Source organism: Convolutriloba macropyga, chromosome 1, assembly GCF_964194025.1.
Source record: "Convolutriloba macropyga chromosome 1, txConMacr16.3, whole genome shotgun sequence".
Classification (NCBI taxonomy): Eukaryota; Metazoa; Xenacoelomorpha; order Acoela; family Convolutidae; genus Convolutriloba; species Convolutriloba macropyga.
The window spans coordinates 59,611,709-59,632,262 of NC_134468.1; the positions used below are offsets into that span (position 1 = coordinate 59,611,709).

The window sequence follows — 20,554 nt, forward strand, 5'->3', positions numbered from 1 at the left end:
GACGAGGAGTATTAGAGAAGTTTTTTGAGCAGTTTCAATGCTAAACAAATTGTTCAAAATGTTTAATTACTCTGGAACGAGGTCCGATGCATTAATTTTAAACGCGTTGGTCTTTTGTATGCAAACTTTCGCTTGTCCGTGTTGACTTTTCGCGTGACTTCTGCGCCCTTGATTTTTTCGTTTTGCGTGATATAAGTTTACATGTGTCGCTCTCATTTACAAGTGTCAGCAGCTGAACTCAAGTGGTGGTAGCTTACTACTAAAAGTCAAATGAAAAGCGGGGGTTGAAATGAGAGAATTTTTAAATGGTTATAGTTGTATATTATCTCTAATGTCGTCATTTGAAGCCCCTTCAGCGATTTTAGTTACTGCACCCCTCTCCGCACACTGAAGCAGGCTGCAATAGATTTGAGCTCCCAATAGTTGTTCGAGGGCAATTCCTCCGACGGTAGTTGGTTGGTTTTTCTCAGCTTAGTGGTTTGAATAGGCTATTATAAGCATTTTAAACAAATTCAGAAAGATTTTTTTAAAATTTAATTCAATTTTTATGGTATTTCAAGGGTTTTTCAGCTATTTTGTATACATTTAGCCATTGTTTTGTTGTATTGCCTTCATTGGGAATTGAACCGATGCCTATTACTCAAAGTATTCTTCAGTTACCAAATGTTGGATTTGTTTGGTATAAAACAGTTTTTGTTGATAAATTTTGTAATTTTTGCAATTTTTCGGCTCGTTTTCAAGTTTGAGACTCACATGGCTTGCTTTTTGCTGTTTGTATTTTGATGAAATTTTCAATTGCTCTGAAAAAGAAAACGTTTTTGTATTGGTCATTTTTAAAGTTCAGTTAGTTCTTTAGTTGGTGTCATTTTTTTATAACATAGTTTTCTTGACAAAAAATGTCTCCGAGTCGTTTCCGGAGTTTTGGTTCGTGTTTTCCCCGCAAATTTTGTTTTGCTTTACTTTAGTCAACATCTTGTTCAACATTTTGTGTGAAATATTCCCTAAGTTTTCTAATCCAAATCCAGCAGTTGCTCAGCAAAATCTAGTATCGGCAGAGTCAGAATCGAAAATCAGTCAAAATTGGAAACGGCATAAACCAATAAGGCACAATTTTAGTTGCACGTTACTTGAAGTTTGTTCTTATAAGTCTTTGTTACCTTCTATAATGCTTATTGTTATTGATGCTAGCCCCTGTATCCTTATCCGCTGATTAAGAAACGGAGTATGCCTCGCTGCGAAATGAAATCAAAATGGTTTGGACTTTAAGTTTTTTCGTACCACAGTCATTTTCCTTTCAATTCCCATCGGGGTTACGGAATCAATAATGGCTTATTTCCCGTAATCTGGCGCGTATATTTGTTCTCGAAGACATTTGCTGTAATTGATAAATGAATTGTTCAAATTTGTTCAGAATTTTTTTTTAAATTTAAGCTTGAAAGTTTTCTTGGTCCTGTTTTGAATTTCGTTGGCACTTCATGGACTCGTTGTGCGTTAATTTTTGCCTCATTTTAAAGAAATATCCTTAAAAACTTCAGATTAGACATATAACGTTTGCTTTTTAGCAATAATTAATTTGAAATCCAAATTTAACAATTATTCTAAACAGAAAAGTCAAATTAATGCAATTTTTAAAGCTGTGGGCAAATTGAAGAACATGGCTTTCAGTTTAGGCTTTGTTTTTAGATTTTGTGGGATTTGTGTCAGTCGGCTATCAATTTAGAAGCGCGTTAAAATCTTTTTTATCTGATCAAGGGTTTTGTTGCCGGGAATCTTCCATTTGTTGATTTTTAGGTGAAAGTTGTGGTCATTGGTGCTGGAATTGCAGGACTTGCAGCTGCCAGTCAACTGTATAATTTTGGAGTTCGCGTGCAGGTGCTCGAGGCGTCCAACAGAATAGGTGAGTCCGAGTTTTTTAAAATCAATCCTTTGCATTTTCAATTTTTTTCTTGCCGATTCTTGTGCACATATTAGTCAATCTATCGGCTATAGACACGATGAATTTCAGTTCTGTACCCAAAAGTAGGGGGCTCAAAAGCTCTATAGCTTCAAGCTTATGTTCAATTGCAAGTTTGCAGCAATTATTTGTCATATTGATTGTTGTGCTTTTTTCGCTTTATTGTTGTTTTCGTCGGACGCGGGTTTGACTTTTCCTCCTTAAAAATAGAATAAATTAGTAGAGCCCGAAATAAAGCATTAAGAAGTAGTTAAGAACTTTATTAGTCTCTAATTGTACAATTCACCGGAACTGTTGAGGACGCATAGTTTCATGGTGTGCAAGCCATATTAGGTAGGCTTGCTCTCACTACTGCCTCGACTATCGTTTGCGAGCAATTCATCCATTAAGTGAAGTGAGTTGTGGGATAGGAAAAACTTCTTGTTAGCTATGATTTTTTGCAAGATCTAACCTAAGATGTCTATTTTTTGGCTTCTTCTCTTTCAGAATGACAACCAGTCTTCTAGCATGTGTTTGTGCATGTTAGACAAATCTGCTTCGGAATATTTGCTAAATATTGGATCTAACCCATGAACAGAAAAATTGAATCATTTAAGACACTTTTTGTTTGTGATCAGTGGGTATGGAGAGTATCTAACCCATGAACAGAAAAATTGAATCATTTAAGACACTTTTTGTTTGTGATAAGTGTGTATGGTCCAGTCAATTTTTGTCGATCGAAATTTCAGAATCAAAGACATGAGGGGTATCAGGAGAAAGCCCATAAAGCATAGAATATTTGAATCTGGGTAGTTTTATAATTCGTCTTTCTTTGTGGAGTTATTAATTGCTCTTGAACGAAGTTCATAGCAATTATTGTAAACATGTGTGTCTTTTTTATGCAAAATTTTTGCTTGACAATTTTGACTTTTCGAGTGACTTTAACGCCGTTGACTTTTTGCGTTTCGCGTGATCTAAAGTTCTCTTTCAATCACAATTTCAAGCAGCTTAACTCAATTGGCGTCAATTTAATACTAAAAGTTAAATGAAAAGTGCGCCGAAACTGGTGCCATTTTTTACTTTAAATCTTAATAATGGTATATGTTAACCTCTAATGTGGTTATTTGAAGACCACTATGGATCTTCTTAGTCCCATTTAGGCTCCCCCCTGACTGAAGCAGGCTGTAATTGATTAGAGCTCCCACTAGTCATTCGAGAGCAATTCTTCCGACGTTTAGTCGGTTATGTTTGATATATAAACTTTGTGAACCTTAATTGTTTAATTGCTCTCAAACGAGGTGCTGCGATTTTTTTGCAATTTTTTGCTGGACCGATTTTTCGTCTGACTCTTTTGACATTTCGTCCTCAAAATTGGGATATGGGTAGTGTTCGGAGGGCATTGAGTCACCGGGCAGCTCTCTTAGAGCCTTACTTGTCTTCAAGTATGCAATTCACCAAAACTGTTCTAAGGAAACAATTTCACGGTATGTGGTGGTGGTTTTTAGTCTTAAAAGTCTAACCCCCAGGGGTCTGACATTTATTAAAATAGTTATTTAAAATTACACTCAGAATTATTGCATAGCCCTCCCCTACCACCCCGCCCCGTGCTAGCATCTCTCCCAAGCTGCATACTACCGAAGCCAACGGCTTGACGGTCGTTTGAGAGCATTTCGCCCGACGTTAGTCGGTGATGTTTTTTGCGCTCATTTGTTCACTTTCAAATCCAATTTTGTTAAAATTTAGTTTTTCTTAACCTCATTTTAACCCATTTTTGTTTTTTGCAATTATTATTATCTGGTGGCAGGCTGACTGTTTGACGCCATCCTCTTTAATTGTTTAATTTTTGCCTAGCTAAGTCAATTTTAAAAGAGAATGACGCCAAGTGAAATGCAACAACGCCTGGCTTCACAAGATATGCCTTTTTTCTGGATAAAGCAGTATTCAGGTTGTTACATTAGCTTTAAGTCACTGGACTGGTGTTAACTATTAAATGGAACAAAAATATCGCCTGCTATAGAGATAGATGAAGAATATTAAGAGATCAGTGCATATAAAGTTAGCGGCTTTTCGAAAATAAGGTTATCCAAGATTCTTTTGTAAACCGAAAAATCCTCAATCTGACTTTTCTGGGAACCTGCATTGAAAAGTTTGGAATCTCAGAAACGTCCTTTAGGAAAGTATTGCTAAATTTTGAAAGCGTAGCAGTGGGAAACGCAGTTGTTCAGATGCGATATTGAAAGTGTCGCGAAAAGAAAGACAAGCGTTCTGTTGTTTGTTCACAAAACCTACATAACAGATAAATGTAATTCTTCAAAAATTAATGCATTTGTCGACAACGTTTGGTTTGGAGTAAGCTTAAGTGACGCGGCTAGTCTTTGAAAAAGGAGACTTTTGCTATGTTACTATGTTACACTGCAATGTTAATTTCATCTTCGAAAACCTAATGGCGACAGAAAGAATTATTTCTAAACTATGAACTGAGTAGTTGTAATTCCTAGTTGTACGACTTGTTCGTACCTATTATACACGATTCAACTACAATTGGCGAGAACATCAGTACCTGGATGGATCAATTCTTGACTATATTTAGCCTTTCCCCGAAACATGAGGAAATACAGGCGAAAAGAAAACAGGGACTCCATTAAGCAACGTTTCTTATTGATCCCAAAAATAAAACGCTTTCTTGAGAGCATCCAAAAACAAATTGTTCGTTAAAGCACTTTTGCGCACTCTAACATATTTTGGACAAATAGCATATGCCGAAGTTTTTGTTCGATAAAAACGGATAGGGAACATTGTGAAAAGTGACTTTTCCTCAACTTTTCAGTGAAAAAAACAGAAAAGATACCTGCATGCACCCTCAGCAGGCCGCTGAACTGTTTGGACTCGTTAAAATTTTTGTATTTTGAGACTTTTCTTGACTTTAAATTTTTGATAACTGCCGATTGCTAACGTCCTTAAAATTTGTTTTTTTTTACTGGGAAACGGTTGTAAACGGTTGTTGAACATTGAGCTGAAGAATTCCCACAGGTAATTAAATGGGATAAATAAAATGTGTATTTGAATTCAGAAAACTCTACAGATTAAATTAAAAAATCTTGCAAAAGGCTTGAATTTTTGCATATTTCCTTTTGGAATTTTGATTGGAAGTTTCTTTAAAAAGTGCGATACATAAAAATGTGTTATCAGTCGTGTAGGAGTTAAGGTGTTTACTTCTCTGGAAAAGAGAAGGACTTTGCTTATTTTCGGGATCAGTTTTGAAGCAAAGATGTTTAACTTGAAACTTTTGAGAATTTTGAAAGGGCAATGTGATGAAACTGATTGACAAAATTTTGAAAACTAATGCTTCCGAGGAAGCTAGACTTAGAAATAAACAGCAAAATCGGGAAAAGTTTGATGAGTTAAAGATGTGTGTTTGGTGTGAGATCATACAATCAGTTGACAAACGTTCTGCAATGTTTTTGAGACCTTACAAAGAGGATGGTCGAAAGGCTTGGGCCGTAATGTGTGATAGATTTAAAAGTTGTGAACGGCCTCGTCTACAGCAACTGATTGAAAAGTTGACTAAGCTGAAAATGATAGCAAATGAAAGTGCCATTGATTTTATCACACGGGCTCAAAAGTTGCAAAGTAATTTAAGAGAAGTTGATGAACAAGTCAGTGAGCCCATGCTTATTTCTATTATTTTGAAAGGTCTCGCAGAGGTTTTTGATAATTTTAAAACAATATACAAATTCAGTAAGGATGAAAAAAATCTGGATAGTCTTAAAAGAGATTTAGTGAATTCTGAATATGACAAAAGACAACGTGGCATTGATGAGCGTCGGGAGTCTACTTTCTTTGGCAGTAATAGACAGAAACCAAAATTGAAATGTAATTTTTGTGGGAAAATCGGTCATAAGGAAGCGTTTTGTTTTGCAAAAGATTCTAACCAAAGAAATATGAAATATCATAATTGTGGTACTTCATATCACCTAGAAAGGATTGCCGCAAACCAAAACAAAACAAAGTACTTTTCTTTTTGAAAAATGAACAACCATGACCACAGCGAATGCCGTAAACTTAAAAATGGTACCAGTAACAATGAATCAGCTAATTTACTTCGGGAAATGAACTCAGCTCATGAAAAAGGTTTCTGTTTTTTCTCAAGTAATGATAACAATGTTTTAGCTACGAAAGAAGTTGATATAATAATTGATTCAGGATGTAGATCCAAGATCGCCAACTGTTTGGTACATTAGATGGAAGTTTCTCGGGATCTGTTGGCTGTGCAAACAGTTCTGAATCCGAAATCAAAGGAAAGGGTAGAGCTGAATTTTGCGTGTGAGGATAATGGAAAGAGAGCAAAAATAACGCTGTCGGAAGCTCTTTTTGTTCTCGACTACGGGAAGAATTTAATTTCAGTAAGCAAATTAAAAAATTCTGGTAATAAATTGGAATTTGGACGCAACGATCAGATAGTAACAAGAGATGGCACTGTTTTTCCACTGATGCAAGCAAACATTCTTCCGATGGAGTCCTAAGTCTATTAATCATGAGACTGAAGAAAATTATTCTTGCAACGAACAATGCTTAGCTTCGTGAAACTTGAAACTTTGGCATGACAGTATAATTTTCAGGATTTGACAAAACTTCAAAACCATGTTGATGTATTGCAAATTGACAATAATGATAGCAGTGAATTGAAGTGTGACACTTGCGAATTAAACAAAGCAAAACGCAAACCGGTTCCAACAGATAGTGTTGACAGAGCAAACAATGCGTTTGATTTTGTTCATGTTGATATTTTAGGACCAGTAACACCTGTATCAGTTGACAATCATAGAAATGCAATTTCATTTGTTGACAGTTTTTCCAGATATTCGAAAGTTTACTTTATGAAAACTCGTGACGAATGCCTCCAGTATTTTCAACAGTTTTGCGCAGATTTAGGTACACCTCAAACACTTGTAAGTGACGGCGCAAAAGAGTTTTCCTCGAGTCAGTTTTCCAGGTTCTGTCGTGAAAATAAGGTGAGACTTGAAAATTCAGCACCGTACACGCCCGAGGAAAATGGCAAAGTAGAGAGAAAATGGGTGACTACTATCGACATGACAAGATGTTTGTTGGATAACGCAGGTTTGGGATACTGAACCTATGCAATGAACTACGCTTTTTACATCAAAAACTGCTGTTTTCACTCAGCAGTTGGAAAAACACCTTGCGAAAAAATGTATGGATCCAAACCAAACATTTCTTTTGTAAAGGTTTTTGGCTGTAAAAACAGTTTCGGGGAAAACTTGATCATCGTGCTCAAGAAGGAATTTTTCTGGGATTTTCAAATAATAGCAAAACGTTTCTTATAGGAATTCCAGTCGAACAGAGAAGTTACAAGATTACAAAAACTCGCAATGCAAAATTCCACGAGGATGTGATGTCATGGAAAGCCAAAACGATCGCAATCAACATTCTTCTTCGGAAGGTCCCTCAGTAGCAAATATTAAATTTCGTGATCTTAATGAAACAGAATTTTGCAATGAACCTGTTGCAATATTGAACGAGGAGACAGTAGATAGTCAAATATTACCTCTTTATAGATCTGCTCGACTTAACCCGGGTACTAATTATGAGTTTTCTGCAGAAGTGGCGGAAATCTTGAAATGTTATGCTGAACTGCCTCAAAATACTAATGAAGCCTTGAAAAATGAAAACTGTCGCGACGCAATGCAAGAAGAGTATAATTCGTTGATTAAAAACCACGTTTGGGAGTTAATTACTCTTCCAGTAAATATGAAAGCAATTGGGAGCAAATGGCATTTTGCTAACAATTATGATAGTGATGGTAATGTCACTAAACACAAAGCACGTTTTGTGGCAAAAGGTTAATGTCGACAAGGTATTGACTACAAAGACACATACTCATCAACTACTGGACGGAGTACCATGCGTATCATACTTCAAATAGCGGCCAATTTAGGTGGTATTCACAAAATGGACATCAAGACAGCGTACTTGAATGCACGAATTGAGTAAAAAGTATACATGCTGAAACCTGAAGATTTTAAAAAAATTTGACCCAGATGGTAATCCATTAGTTTGTTAATTGAACAAAAGCATTTACGGTTTGAAACAGTCAGGAAGAAATTGGTTCCTTACTCTTAGAGAACAACTAGAAACCATAGGCTTTGAAGCATGCATGCATGATCCATGTTTATCCATCAAAAAATGGAGTAACAGTTTGGCAATGATTTTTGTTTGGGTAGATGATATTATTTTCTATTGTCCTAAAACCGATTTTTACTAATGGTTCGAGTAAAGGATGTCAAACAAATTCATTATTAGTGAATGCTCTGATCTGAAATGGTTTTTGGGAATGAAATTTGAGTTTTCCAATAAAATTCATTGATAACCTTTGGTAAAATTTTGAATGTGCGACTGCAAAAGTGTATCGACACCTCTGTGTCTTGACAAAACTGCTAAAGTGTATTGACAAAACTGATATTGACAATACAACTTATCGCAGTCTTGTTGGTAGCCTTAATTGTGTAGCACTATCAACACAACCCGATCTTTCACAGGTGGCGCATGCTTTAAGTTGTTTTCTTGAAGCGCCGAAAATGGAGCATTGGATTGCAGCTAAACATGTACTAAGATATTTAAAAGGTACAAAACTTCTAAATCTAACTTTCAGGAAAGCAACATCGGTGGATGACAATTTGGCTGGTTATAGCGACTCTGACTGGGCTGGGAACATTGACAATCGTAAAAGCACACTAGGCTTTTGTTTTAATGTGTAATAATTCTGGCTCAATTAGTTGGGCAATTAAAATCCAAAATAGTATTGCTACATCTTCAGCAGAGGCTGAAGTTTACTCATGAGTTTCAGCTGCTCAAGAATTGGTATACTTAGTGTATTTTAGCTGAACTCAACCATCCTGTACCAAGCCGACCTAATTTGTTTGTTGATAATCAAGCCTGTATCGCACTAAGTAATCAAACTTCTCACCATAGTAATAAACAAAGCATTTTGCAATCAAAGTGCGTTACCTTAGGGATGTGTGCGAGAAAGGTGAACTGAAGTTAGAGTATGTTCCTACAGACAAACAACCAGCGAACATACTAACAAAAAGTCTCGGTAAAATTAAAACCGAGAAATTCAGGCAGCATCTTGGTAGCTAAAGACATGAAGGTGACATCCGAAAGGCGGGGGTTTTAGTATATTTTTATTCGGATGTCAGAAGTCATACATTAAAATACATCCGTTTGTTTCGGATACAAGTTCACGCAGTTTCAACAAAAATCCGCGAATAGGCAACCAGTTTCAGGATATAAGTAAATCAGTGACTTACAAGAAAAACATGTGCTTCTGAATTTTTTGATCGCCTTAATTATATCTTGATATTATACCGTACCTAATCAGTATTAATTTGATTGAAATATTTTGCACGCACATAAGATTCTTGGGCCCTACGGTCGCATAACCTTGATAGCCAGTATCCCCAGAAAGTGTATTTTATGTTAAATAGCCGCTCTCAGCCTCTTAGCTGTTAATACTTAGGCGCTCTACTTTTTTATTCAAAGAATTTGATTTGCATTGAAGTGCAACACAAAGTTGTATTGGTTATCTTGAGTTTCTTTACCGGAATAAATATTCGTTCAGATGGCGTTTTGACCTAAAAGCAAAAATTAGTGAAATTGACGTTTGATCTATTTTTTTGGAGCGAGAGAAGTTTTTCTGATCAGGCGTTGCGTTCAGTGAAGGAATTTTTGGAGTTCAGTTTGAAACGTATTTTTGACTGAATTGCGAATACAGATAAATTAGCCGCGTTTTCGTTCAATTGGCCTTGTTTCTTTGTGATTTAATTTTGGAAAGATTTCTTTTCGATGCTGTATTAAGATGGAACACCGAAATTAAACTGCAGTCTTTTTGAGAGCCTAATACAACGTTTCAAGTTCAATAGGGGCACATGTTTCTCTATTTATTAATGTCGGGTCTTTTATTGCTTTTTCAATTTTTTAAGCAGTTTTTTTTTTTAAAAAATCAGTGATTATGGCAACATCCCTTGGAGAAGTTATGCATCCAACGCCCCTTTCTAACGGAGGTATTGTTTTTTTATGTACACATTCTAATCCGATTTTAAGCCCAGTTATTGCTGAATTTTCCTGTGTTTTTTTAATTGCTCTCAAACGAAGTTTGTAGCAGTTATATCAGTCCTGTCAGTCTTTCTTCATGCGATTTTTTGCTTGAACAATTTTTCGTCTGACGCCTTTGACGTTTCGTCCTCAATAACGAGATAAACAGAAAACGCCCAGTGGGCATTAAGTACTCTTTGATCCTTTCAGCTCACTAGTCTTCAGGTATGCGATTCACAGAATCTGTTTTGGAGACTTATACTTATGGTGCAAAGGGAGTTGCTTAAAGATTGACCCCGCACCACTGTTGCCAACCCATCAGCCCCCAGTGCACCCAGCCCCCTCCCCCGCTGCTCTTACGTACGCTTCTTCCATTAAGCTAAAGCTAGCCTCACTAATCTTTGCCTAGCTACTGACGTAGTCAACTGCTCGCCGATCGTTTGAGCAATTCGCCCGGCGTTAGTTGGTTATGTTTGTATTTTGGTTTTAAATACTATATTTTTTGCACCTTCAGAGACTTTAATTTCGTTTCACTGATAATTGAATTATTTCGAATTGTGATAATTGATTTATGGTAATTTTGAAATTTGGTAAATGAATTATTTTGACATTGAGTCCTTGGAATTCAGTAAAAAAATTTTATAAGTACTTTTTGAAAATATTTTGACTTTTTTTGATCAATTATTTTTTTACTTTTTTTCATCTGTACCGAAAGTTGGCTATTCAGTTTTTCTAACTATCGAGTGCTAAAGAATGAATTGTTTGTTTTTCTACTTCATTTTTTATTTTAATTTTTAACTTTCAAAAATTAGGAAGTTGTCTTTTTTTCTGTTTTCTTATATTGGGTCCAAATTTTTCACATGTAAGCATGTGTTAATCTAGCGTTCTCATAAGACCTTTATTGTTTCATGACGATTTTTAGCCCTGTGAGGTTTTTGATCCTATCAGTAGTTGATCATCCTAAGAGTTTTGACCATTTTTAAAGTTTTTGAATGTATATAATATGAAATTTTGCGTGAATGAGCTTTTAGTCAAAATCGTGCCTTTGTTTGTCTGCGCGGCTTTTTTGTCTTTTTATTGACTGATTTCGTAATTGTACTCATTAAAACTTTTCAATGGTGTTAATGCTGAAATCTCTTTCGTTATGACTGCGGTGTAAATTTCAAGTTTTTTTTTGAATAGTTACGTTTGAGGTAAGGAGTTAGGTTTTTAGTAAAAAAAGGTAGTTTTGTCTAATCAATTTTTGTCCAAAATTACAAAATATGAGGGTTATCAGGAGAAAGACCATAAACCATAGAAACATTGAATCTGTGTAGTTTTCAAATTTTGTCTTTGTTCAGTTATTGATATAAACATTGTGAACATTATTTGTTTAATTGCTCTCAAACGAGGTGCTGTGATTTTTTTGCAATTTTTTGCTGGAACGGTTTTTCGTCTGACCCTTTTGACATTTTGTCCTCAAAAATGGGATACAGGTAGTGTTCGAAGGGCATTGTGGCCGGGCAGCTTTCTTAGAGCCTAACTAACCTCTAAGTATGCGATTGAGCTAAACTTCTAAGGAAACAATTTCACGGTGTGAGGGGGTAGCTCTTAGTCTTAAAAGTCTGACCCCCCAGGGGTCTGACATTTATTAAAATAGTTATTTAAAAGTACACTCAGAATTATGTCATAGCCCTCCCCCACCACTTCTCTCACCCCCCCCCCCGCCCCGTGCTAGCATCTCTTCCAAGCTGCATACTACCGAAGCCAACGGCTTGACGGTCGTTTGAGAGTATTTCGCCCGACGTTTGTCGGTGATGTTTTTTGCGCTCATTTGTTCACTTTCAAATCCAATTTTGTTAAAATTTAGTTTTTTTTACCTCATTTAAACCCATTTTTGTTTTTTTGCAAATATTATTCTCTGGTGGGTGGCTGACTGTTTGACGCCATCCTCTTTAATTGTTTAACTTTTGCCTTCCTAAGTCGATTTTACAGGAGAATCTGGCACCAAGGCAAATGCAACAACGCCTGGCTTCACAAGATGTGCTTTTTTTCTTGATAAAGCAGTATTAAGGTTGTTGCATTAGCTTTAAGTCACTGGACTGGTGTTTACTAATAAATGGAACAAAAATATCGTCTGCTATAGAGTAAGATGAAGAAGATTAATATAGAGCAGTGAATATAAAGTTGGCCGCTTCTCAAAAGTAGGGTTATCCAAGAGTCTGTCTCAAAACCAAAAATACTCAATCTGATTTTTCTCTGAAGCTGCATTGAAAAAACTGTCGGAATCCCAGAAACGTCCTTTTGGAAAACATTGCAAGATTTTGAAAGCTTGCCAGTGACAAACGCAGTTGCTCAGATGCGATATTGAAAGTGTCGTGAAAAAAGGGACAAGCGTTCTTTTGTTTGTTCCGAAAAAACCTACGTAAGGGACATTTGTACTTCGAAAATTAATGCATTTGTCGACAACGTTTGGGTTGGAGTAAGAGACTCTTTTTGCTATGTTACACTCCAATGTTAATTTAATCTTATGCACTATGAACAGATCTCTGAACTGAGTAGTTGTACGACTTGATTGGTCAATTTTTGACTATAATTAGCGTTGCTCGAAATATGAGAAAAACAGGCGACTTGAAAACTGGGACTGCATTAAGCAATATTTTTTGTCCCAAAGAACGCTTTTGGGGTAAAAGCATCCAAAAACAAAATGTTCGGTAAAGCGCTTTAGCGCACTCTTATATGTTTTTGGCAAAATGCATGTTCTAATGTTTTTGTTGATAAAATGGATAGGGAATATTTTGAAAGGTGACTTTTTCTCAACTATTCTATTCAGTGAAACAAACAAAAAAGATACCTGGATAGGCCCCGAACAGGCCGTTGAAAAATTTGAATGCGTTAAAATTTTTGTAGTTCGAGACTTTGTTTTCAATTTAAGTTGTTGATAATAACTGCCAATTGCTAACGTCCTTGTTGGTGGGTTTTTAACTGGGAAATGGCTTTAACCTGTTGTTGAACATTAAGCTCATCAATACCCACAGTTACTTAGACAGGATAAATAATATGCGTATTTTGTTGGAGAAAGCTCAACTGATTAGATTTAAAAAATCTAGTAAAAGGCTTAAATTTTCATTTTGCCAGTATCCGCAGTAAATTGTATTGTACGTCTGATAGCCGGCGTCAGCCTCCTAGCTGCTATTACTTAGGCGCTCTACTTTTTTTCTATTCAAAGAGTTTGGGTTGCATTGAAGTGCTACTTTTTTAGACAAGAAGAGGAGTATTGGTTATCTTGAGTTTCTTTACCGGAATTAATATTTCTTCAGCTGGCGTTTTGAACTAAAAGCAAAAATTCCTGAAGTTGACATTTGATCTAATTAATTGCTCTTGAACGCAGTTCATGGCAATTATTGTAAACGGGTGTGTCTTTTTTAATGCAAATTTTTCGCTTGACAATTTTGCGCTTTTCTTCTAGAACATTCTTTGACTTCTCAAGTGACTTTTTCACGCTTTGGTCTCCATTTTTTAGTGATCACTAGTGCTCCGAAGTTGCTAATACAAATTCGGTTGCAGCATAGGAAAACTAAGTGACTTGTAGCGCATTGGTTAGTGAGCTTGGCCATGGATCGAGAGTGTGTGGTTCGAATCCCGATGGGGTCAAAGTTTTTTTGCACCCATAAAGAACAATTGGTCTAGACTAAAGACCATGAATTAAATTGTCTCGCCTTTCGTTCAAGAGCAATTCTTCCGAAATTTGTCGGTTTATGTTTTTTTCGGATCGAGAGAAGTTTTTCTGATTATGCGTTGCGTTCAGTGAAGGACTTTTTTGAAGTTATATTTGAAAAGTGTTATGACTGAATGGCGCATACAGATAAGTTATCTGCGTTTTCGTCCAATTTGGCCTGTTTCTTTGTTTGTGATTTGTTTTTTTTTCTGGAAAGATTTTTATTTGATGCTGAAATAATATGTTAAAGCTCTGAAATTAAAACTGCAGTGTTTTTGATAGCCTAATAAAACGTTCAAATTCAAGATGGGCACTTATTTCTCAATATTTTCCTTATAGTTTTTGGTCCTTATTGTTTTTTTTTCAGTTTTTATTTCAGCAGTTTTTGTTTTAAAAAAATCTGATGATGGCAGCTTCTTTTTGATAACTTATGAATCGAATGCCACTCTCTAACGTGAGGTATTTTTATTTTTATTAAATTGTGCACACGCTAATCAGATTTTTGGCAGTTTTTGTTCAGTTTCTCTGTTTTCCGTAATTTGGTTCTTTAATTAGTATAAAAGAGTTCTTTTGCAGCTTCAAAGACTTCAATTTCGTTTCCTTGATAATTGATCTTTTTTGAATTATGATAATTGAATTATTTTGACGTTGAGTCTTTGAAATTCATTAAAACTTTTTTAAGCGCATCTTTGAAAGTATTCTTTTGGATCTTTTAATATTGTTTGCTTCTTTTTTCTTTTATATACAAGCCGGGCTATTCAGTTCCTCTAGGCATCGAATTCTAAAGACTGAATCGTTTTTCTACGTTTTCATTTTGGTTTCTAACTTTCAAGCATCAGGAAGTTGTCTCTTTTCTGTTGGTTATAATTTGTCCCTATTTTTCACTTGGCAGCATGTGTCATTCTAGCGTGCTCATAAGACCTATAATTTTTTTGCTCTGCTTTAATCAGATGTAAAAATATTGATGTTATTGTTGTTCTTGTTGTGGCTTCCTGGGGATTGACACCAGAGGGATTTCTCCTCTTACTTCTGATGAGAACTAATCCAAATGTTGTGACAGTCACAGCAGATGCAACATAGCTGCCATGTGCAAGTGTTGGACTAAGAGAATCGGTTGTCGACAAAGTTCCACATCAGGTTGATTATTCGCAATTTTAGACCGTCAGGGTTGACAAACTGGAATTTTTCGTTTATTCTATTAATCACTCGGCATGTCCTGTAGACAAATTCTCCGCGAATCTTTTCTTTCTTTTACTTGTTTAACTTGAAAAACATCGTGGACCTGCCAGATTCAGTGTTGCAAGTGGGAATGTTGATGTTATGTTTTCCTTCAACAAATAGTATGGACATGAGCAGAATGTCGTTGCACTGCATGAAGAGCGAGTGGTAGTATGTTGAAAAGACGTAGCTGTTGGAGGTAGCTTCGATTGGAGTCATAGGAGACCCAGTTCAGAGCACGTTTTTGAAAGCTCTCTAAGTCTCTGGTTGAACCATGGCTCAACCGTACGCAGTTCATTCCGTAGAGCAGTATTGGCAGAAGAATGGATTTATATAGCCCGAGTTTGACAGACTAATTTACTTTCGGCGAAATGTTTCTTCGCAGTAGGTAAAGAGCCCTGTTGGCTTTCTTGAGTCTTTCAGAGACGTGTAGAGACCAGGTCTTGTCTTTAGTTACAAAAATACCAAGATCTTTGATGGAGTCAGCGCTGTGCAGTTGACTTGTGCCTAACATCAGGTCTCCGGAATGGCGGTGAATTTTTAATGCAGCGCACTTTTCAATGGCCAGATCCATTTTGTTGGTCTTCACCCAGTGCTGAATGCTGTTCAGGTCTTCTTGAATTTGCCTCTCGGCTTTTCCTGTAAAAACTAGCTTTAGGTCGTCTGCAAAGATGATTGATTCATTGAATTTCAACAAGTCAGGAAGGTCGTTGATGAGGATGCAAAATAATAGTGGCCCGAGCAGGGAGCCCTGTGGGAAACCGCTGCTAATTTTGCGTGTTGCAGTGGAACAATTTTTCATTCGAACAAACTGTTCCCTTCGAAACAGGTAATTGTGGAGGATTTCGAGGAAGGAAGAAACGACGGACTACATTTGAAGCATACTTATCTAGTAGTAGACTATGCGGTACGCGGTCAAACGCCTGTGAGAAGTCGGATTAAAAAGCAACTATATTGTCATCCTTGTTGCGATCCACTGACTGATGCAGTCTTTGAAGTTTTTTTGTCATGTTGCTTTATAACGACCTTTTGGGAACAAAACGGTGCTGATTATCACTCATGAATTCCACAAAATGAGTGTAGAGAAGCTTATACATGTATTTCTCAACGCGTTTGCTGTCGATATTAAGGAGAGACATTCCGCGATAATTTTTTTCATCAGTTTCCTGCTGCCTTTTTTATAGATTGAACTAACTGTGGCCACTTTCCACTTGTGCAATCTTCTTAGCCGCTTGATGTTTTTGAAAACTTTGTGGAGTGAACTCATCTGCTCCGCCGTTCGCTAGTACAAAGTTGGGGCCTCGCCATTGGGGCGTCGCGTCTTCGTTATATCAGTCCTGTCAGTCTTTCTTCATGCGATTTTTCGCTTGAACAATTTTTCGTCTGACGCCTTTGACGTTTCGTCCTCAATAACGAGATAAACAGATAACGCCCAGTGGGCATTAAGTACTCATAGATCCTTTCAGCTCACTAGTCTTCAAGTATGCGATTCACAGAATCTGTTTTGGAGACTTATACTTATGGTGCAAAGGGAGTTGCTTAAAGATTGACCCCGCACCACTGTTGCCACCCCATCAGCCCCCAGTGCACCCAGCCCCCTCCCCCGCTGCTCTTACTTACGCTTCTTCCATTAAGCTAAAGCTAGCCTCACTAATCTTTGCCTAGCTACTGACGTAGTCAACTGCTCGCCGATCGTTTGAGCAATTCGCCCGGCGTTAGTTGGTTATGTTTGTATTTTGGTTTTAAATACTATATTTTTTGCACCTTCAGAGACTTTAATTTCGTTTCACTGATAATTGAATTATTTCGAATTGTGATAATTGAATTATGGTAATTTTGAAATATGGTAAATGAATTATTTTGACATTGAGTCCTTGGAATTCAGTAAAAAAATTTTATAAGTACTTTTTTGAAAATATTTTGACTTTTTTTGGATCAATTATTTTTTTACTTTTTTTCATCTGTACCGAAAGTTGGCTATTCAGTTTTTCTAACTATCGAGTGCTAAAGAATGAATTGTTTGTTTTTCTACTTCATTTTTTATTTTAATTTTTAACTTTCAAAAATTAGGAAGTTGTCTTTTTTTCTGTTTTCTTATATTGGGTCCAAATTTTTCACATGTAAGCATGTGTTAATCTAGCGTTCTCATAAGACCTTTATTGTTTCATGACGATTTTTAGCCCTGTGAGGTTTTTGATCCTATCAGTAGTTGATCATCCTAAGAGTTTTGACCATTTTTAAAGTTTTTGAATGTATAATATGAAATTTTGCGTGAATGAGCTTTTAGTCAAACTCGTGCCTTTGTTTGTCTGCGCGGCTTTTTTGTCTTTTTATTGACTGATTTCGTAATTGTACTCATTAAAACTTGTCAATGGTGTTAATGCTGAAATCTCTTTCGTTATGACTGCGGTGTAAATTTCAAGTTTTTTTTTTGAATAGTTACGTTTGAGGTAAGGAGTTAGGTTTTTAGTAAAAAAAGGTAGTTTTGTCTAATCAATTTTTGTCCAAAATTACAAAATATGAGGGTTATCAGGAGAAAGACCATAAACCATAGAAAAATTGAATCTGTGTAGTTTTCAAATTTTCTCTTTGTTCAGTTATTGATATAAACATTGTGAACATTATTTGTTTAATTGCTCTCAAACGAGGTGCTGTGATTTTTTTGCAATTTTTTGCTGGAACGATTTTTCGTCTGACCCTTTTGACCTTTTGTCCTCAAAAATGGGATACAGGTAGTGTTCGAAGGGCATTGTGGCCGGGCAGCTTTCTGCTGTGGATTTTAAGGAGAGACATTCCGCGATAATTTTTCATCAGTTTCCTGCTGCCTTTTTTATAGATCGAACTAACTGTGGCCACTTTCCACTTGTGCAATATTCTTAGCCGCTTGATGTTTTTGAAAACTTTGTGGAGTGAACTCATCTGCTCCGCCGTTCGCTAGTACAAAGTTGGGGCCTCGCCATTGGGGCGTCGCGTCTTCGTTATATCAGTCCTGTCAGTCTTTCTTCATGCGATTTTTCGCTTGAACAATTTTTCGTCTGACGCCTTTGACGTTTCGTCCTCAATAACGAGATAAACAGATAACGCCCAGTGGGCATTAAGTACTCATAGATCCTTTCAGCTCACTAGTCTTCAAGTATGCGATTCACAGAATCTGTTTTGGAGACTTATACTTATGGTGCAAAGGGAGTTGCTTAAAGATTGACCCCGCACCACTGTTGCCACCCCATCAGCCCCCAGTGCACCCAGCCCCCTCCCCCGCTGCTCTTACTTACGCTTCTTCCATTAAGCTAAAGCTAGCCTCACTAATCTTTGCCTAGCTACTGACGTAGTCAACTGCTCGCCGATCGTTTGAGCAATTCGCCCGGCGTTAGTTGGTTATGTTTGTATTTTGGTTTTAAATACTATATTTTTTGCACCTTCAGAGACTTTAATTTCGTTTCACTGATAATTGAATTATTTCGAATTGTGATAATTGAATTATGGTAATTTTGAAATATGGTAAATGAATTATTTTGACATTGAGTCCTTGGAATTCAGTAAAAAAATTTTATAAGTACTTTTTTGAAAATATTTTGACTTTTTTTGGATCAATTATTTTTTTACTTTTTTTCATCTGTACCGAAAGTTGGCTATTCAGTTTTTCTAACTATCGAGTGCTAAAGAATGAATTGTTTGTTTTTCTACTTCATTTTTTATTTTAATTTTTAACTTTCAAAAATTAGGAAGTTGTCTTTTTTTCTGTTTTCTTATATTGGGTCCAAATTTTTCACATGTAAGCATGTGTTAATCTAGCGTTCTCATAAGACCTTTATTGTTTCATGACGATTTTTAGCCCTGTGAGGTTTTTGATCCTATCAGTAGTTGATCATCCTAAGAGTTTTGACCATTTTTAAAGTTTTTGAATGTATATAATATGAAATTTTGCGTGAATGAGCTTTTAGTCAAAATCGTGCCTTTATGTTTGTCTGCGCGGCTTTTTTGTCTTTTTATTGACTGATTTCGTAATTGTACTCATTAAAACTTGTCAATGGTGTTAATGCTGAAATCTCTTTCGTTATGACTGCGGTGTAAATTTCAAGTTTTTTTTGAATAGTTACGTTTGAGGTAAGGAGTTAGGTTTTTAGTAAAAAAAAGGTAGTTTTGTCTAATCAATTTTTGTCCAAAATTACAAAATATGAGGGTTATCAGGAGAAAGACCATAAACCATAGAAACATTGAATCTGTGTAGTTTTCAAATTTTGTCTTTGTTCAGTTATTGATATAAACATTGTGAACATTATTTGTTTAATTGCTCTCAAACGAGGTGCTGTGATTTTTTTGCAATTTTTTGCTGGAACGATTTTTCGTCTGACCCTTTTGACATTTTGTCCTCAAAAATGGGATACAGGTAGTGTTCGAAGGGCATTGTGGCCGGGCAGCTTTCTTAGAGCCAAACTAACCTCTAAGTATGCGATCGAGCTAAACTTCTAAGGAAACAATTTCACGGTGTGAGGGGGTAGCTCTCAGTCTTAAAAGTCTGACCCCCCAGGGGTCTGACATTTATTAAAATAGTTATTTAAAAGTACACTCAGAATTATGTCATAGCCCTCCCCCACCACTTCTCTCACCCCCCCCCCGCCCCGTGCTAGCATCTCTTCCAAGCTGCATACTACCGAAGCCAACGGCTTGACGGTCGTTTGAGAGTATTTCGCCCGACGTTTGTCGGTGATGTTTTTTGCGCTCGTTTGTTCACTTTCAAATCCAATTTTGTTAAAATTTAGTTTTTTTTACCTCATTTAAACCCATTTTTGTTTTTTTGCAAATATTATTCTCTGGTGGGTGGCTGACTGTTTGACGCCATCCTCTTTAATTGTTTAACTTTTGCCTTCCTAAGTCGATTTTACAGGAGAATCTGGCACCAAGGCAAATGCAACAACGCCTGGCTTCACAAGATGTGCATTTTTTCTTGATAAAGCAGTATTAAGGTTGTTGCATTAGCTTTAAGTCACTGGACTGGTGTTTACTAATAAATGGAACAAAAATATCGTCTGCTATAGAGTAAGATGAAGAAGATTAATATAGAGCAGTGAATATAAAGTTGGCCGCTTCTCAAAAGTAGGGTTATCCAAGAGTCTTTCTCAAAACCAAAAATACTCAATCTGATTTTTCTGTGAAGCTGCATTGAAAAAACTGTCGGAATCTCAGAAACGTCCTTTTGGAAAACATTGCAAGATTTTGAAAGCTTGCCAGTGACAAACGCAGTTGCTCAGATGCGATATTGAAAGTGTCGTGAAAAAAGGGACAAGCGTTCTTTTGTTTGTTCCGAAAAAACCTACGTAAGGGACATTTGTACTTCGAAAATTCATGCATTTGTCGACAACGTTTGGTTTGGAGTAAGAGACTCTTTTTGCTATGTTACACTCCAATGTTAATTTAATCTTATGCACTATGAACAGATCTCTGAACTGAGTAGTTGTACGACTTGATTGGTCAATTTTTCGACTATAATTAGCGTTGCTCGAAATATGAGAAAAACAGGCGACTTGAAAACTGGGACTGCATTAAGCAATATTTTTTGTCCCAAAGAACGCTTTTGGGGTGAAAGCATCCAAAAA

General features: G+C 36.4%; 1 protein-coding gene across 1 annotated transcript in view; it reads left to right on the forward strand.

Annotated features, from left to right (window-relative positions):
- LOC142341040 (lysine-specific histone demethylase 2-like) overlaps positions 1-20,554 on the forward strand; it is a 140,295-nt gene that overhangs the window by 37,687 nt on the left and 82,054 nt on the right. The window contains exon 9 of the mRNA XM_075391877.1: positions 1,792-1,897. Coding sequence (XP_075247992.1) covers positions 1,792-1,897 — 106 coding nt within the window. The remainder of the gene's footprint in view (positions 1-1,791; positions 1,898-20,554) is intronic.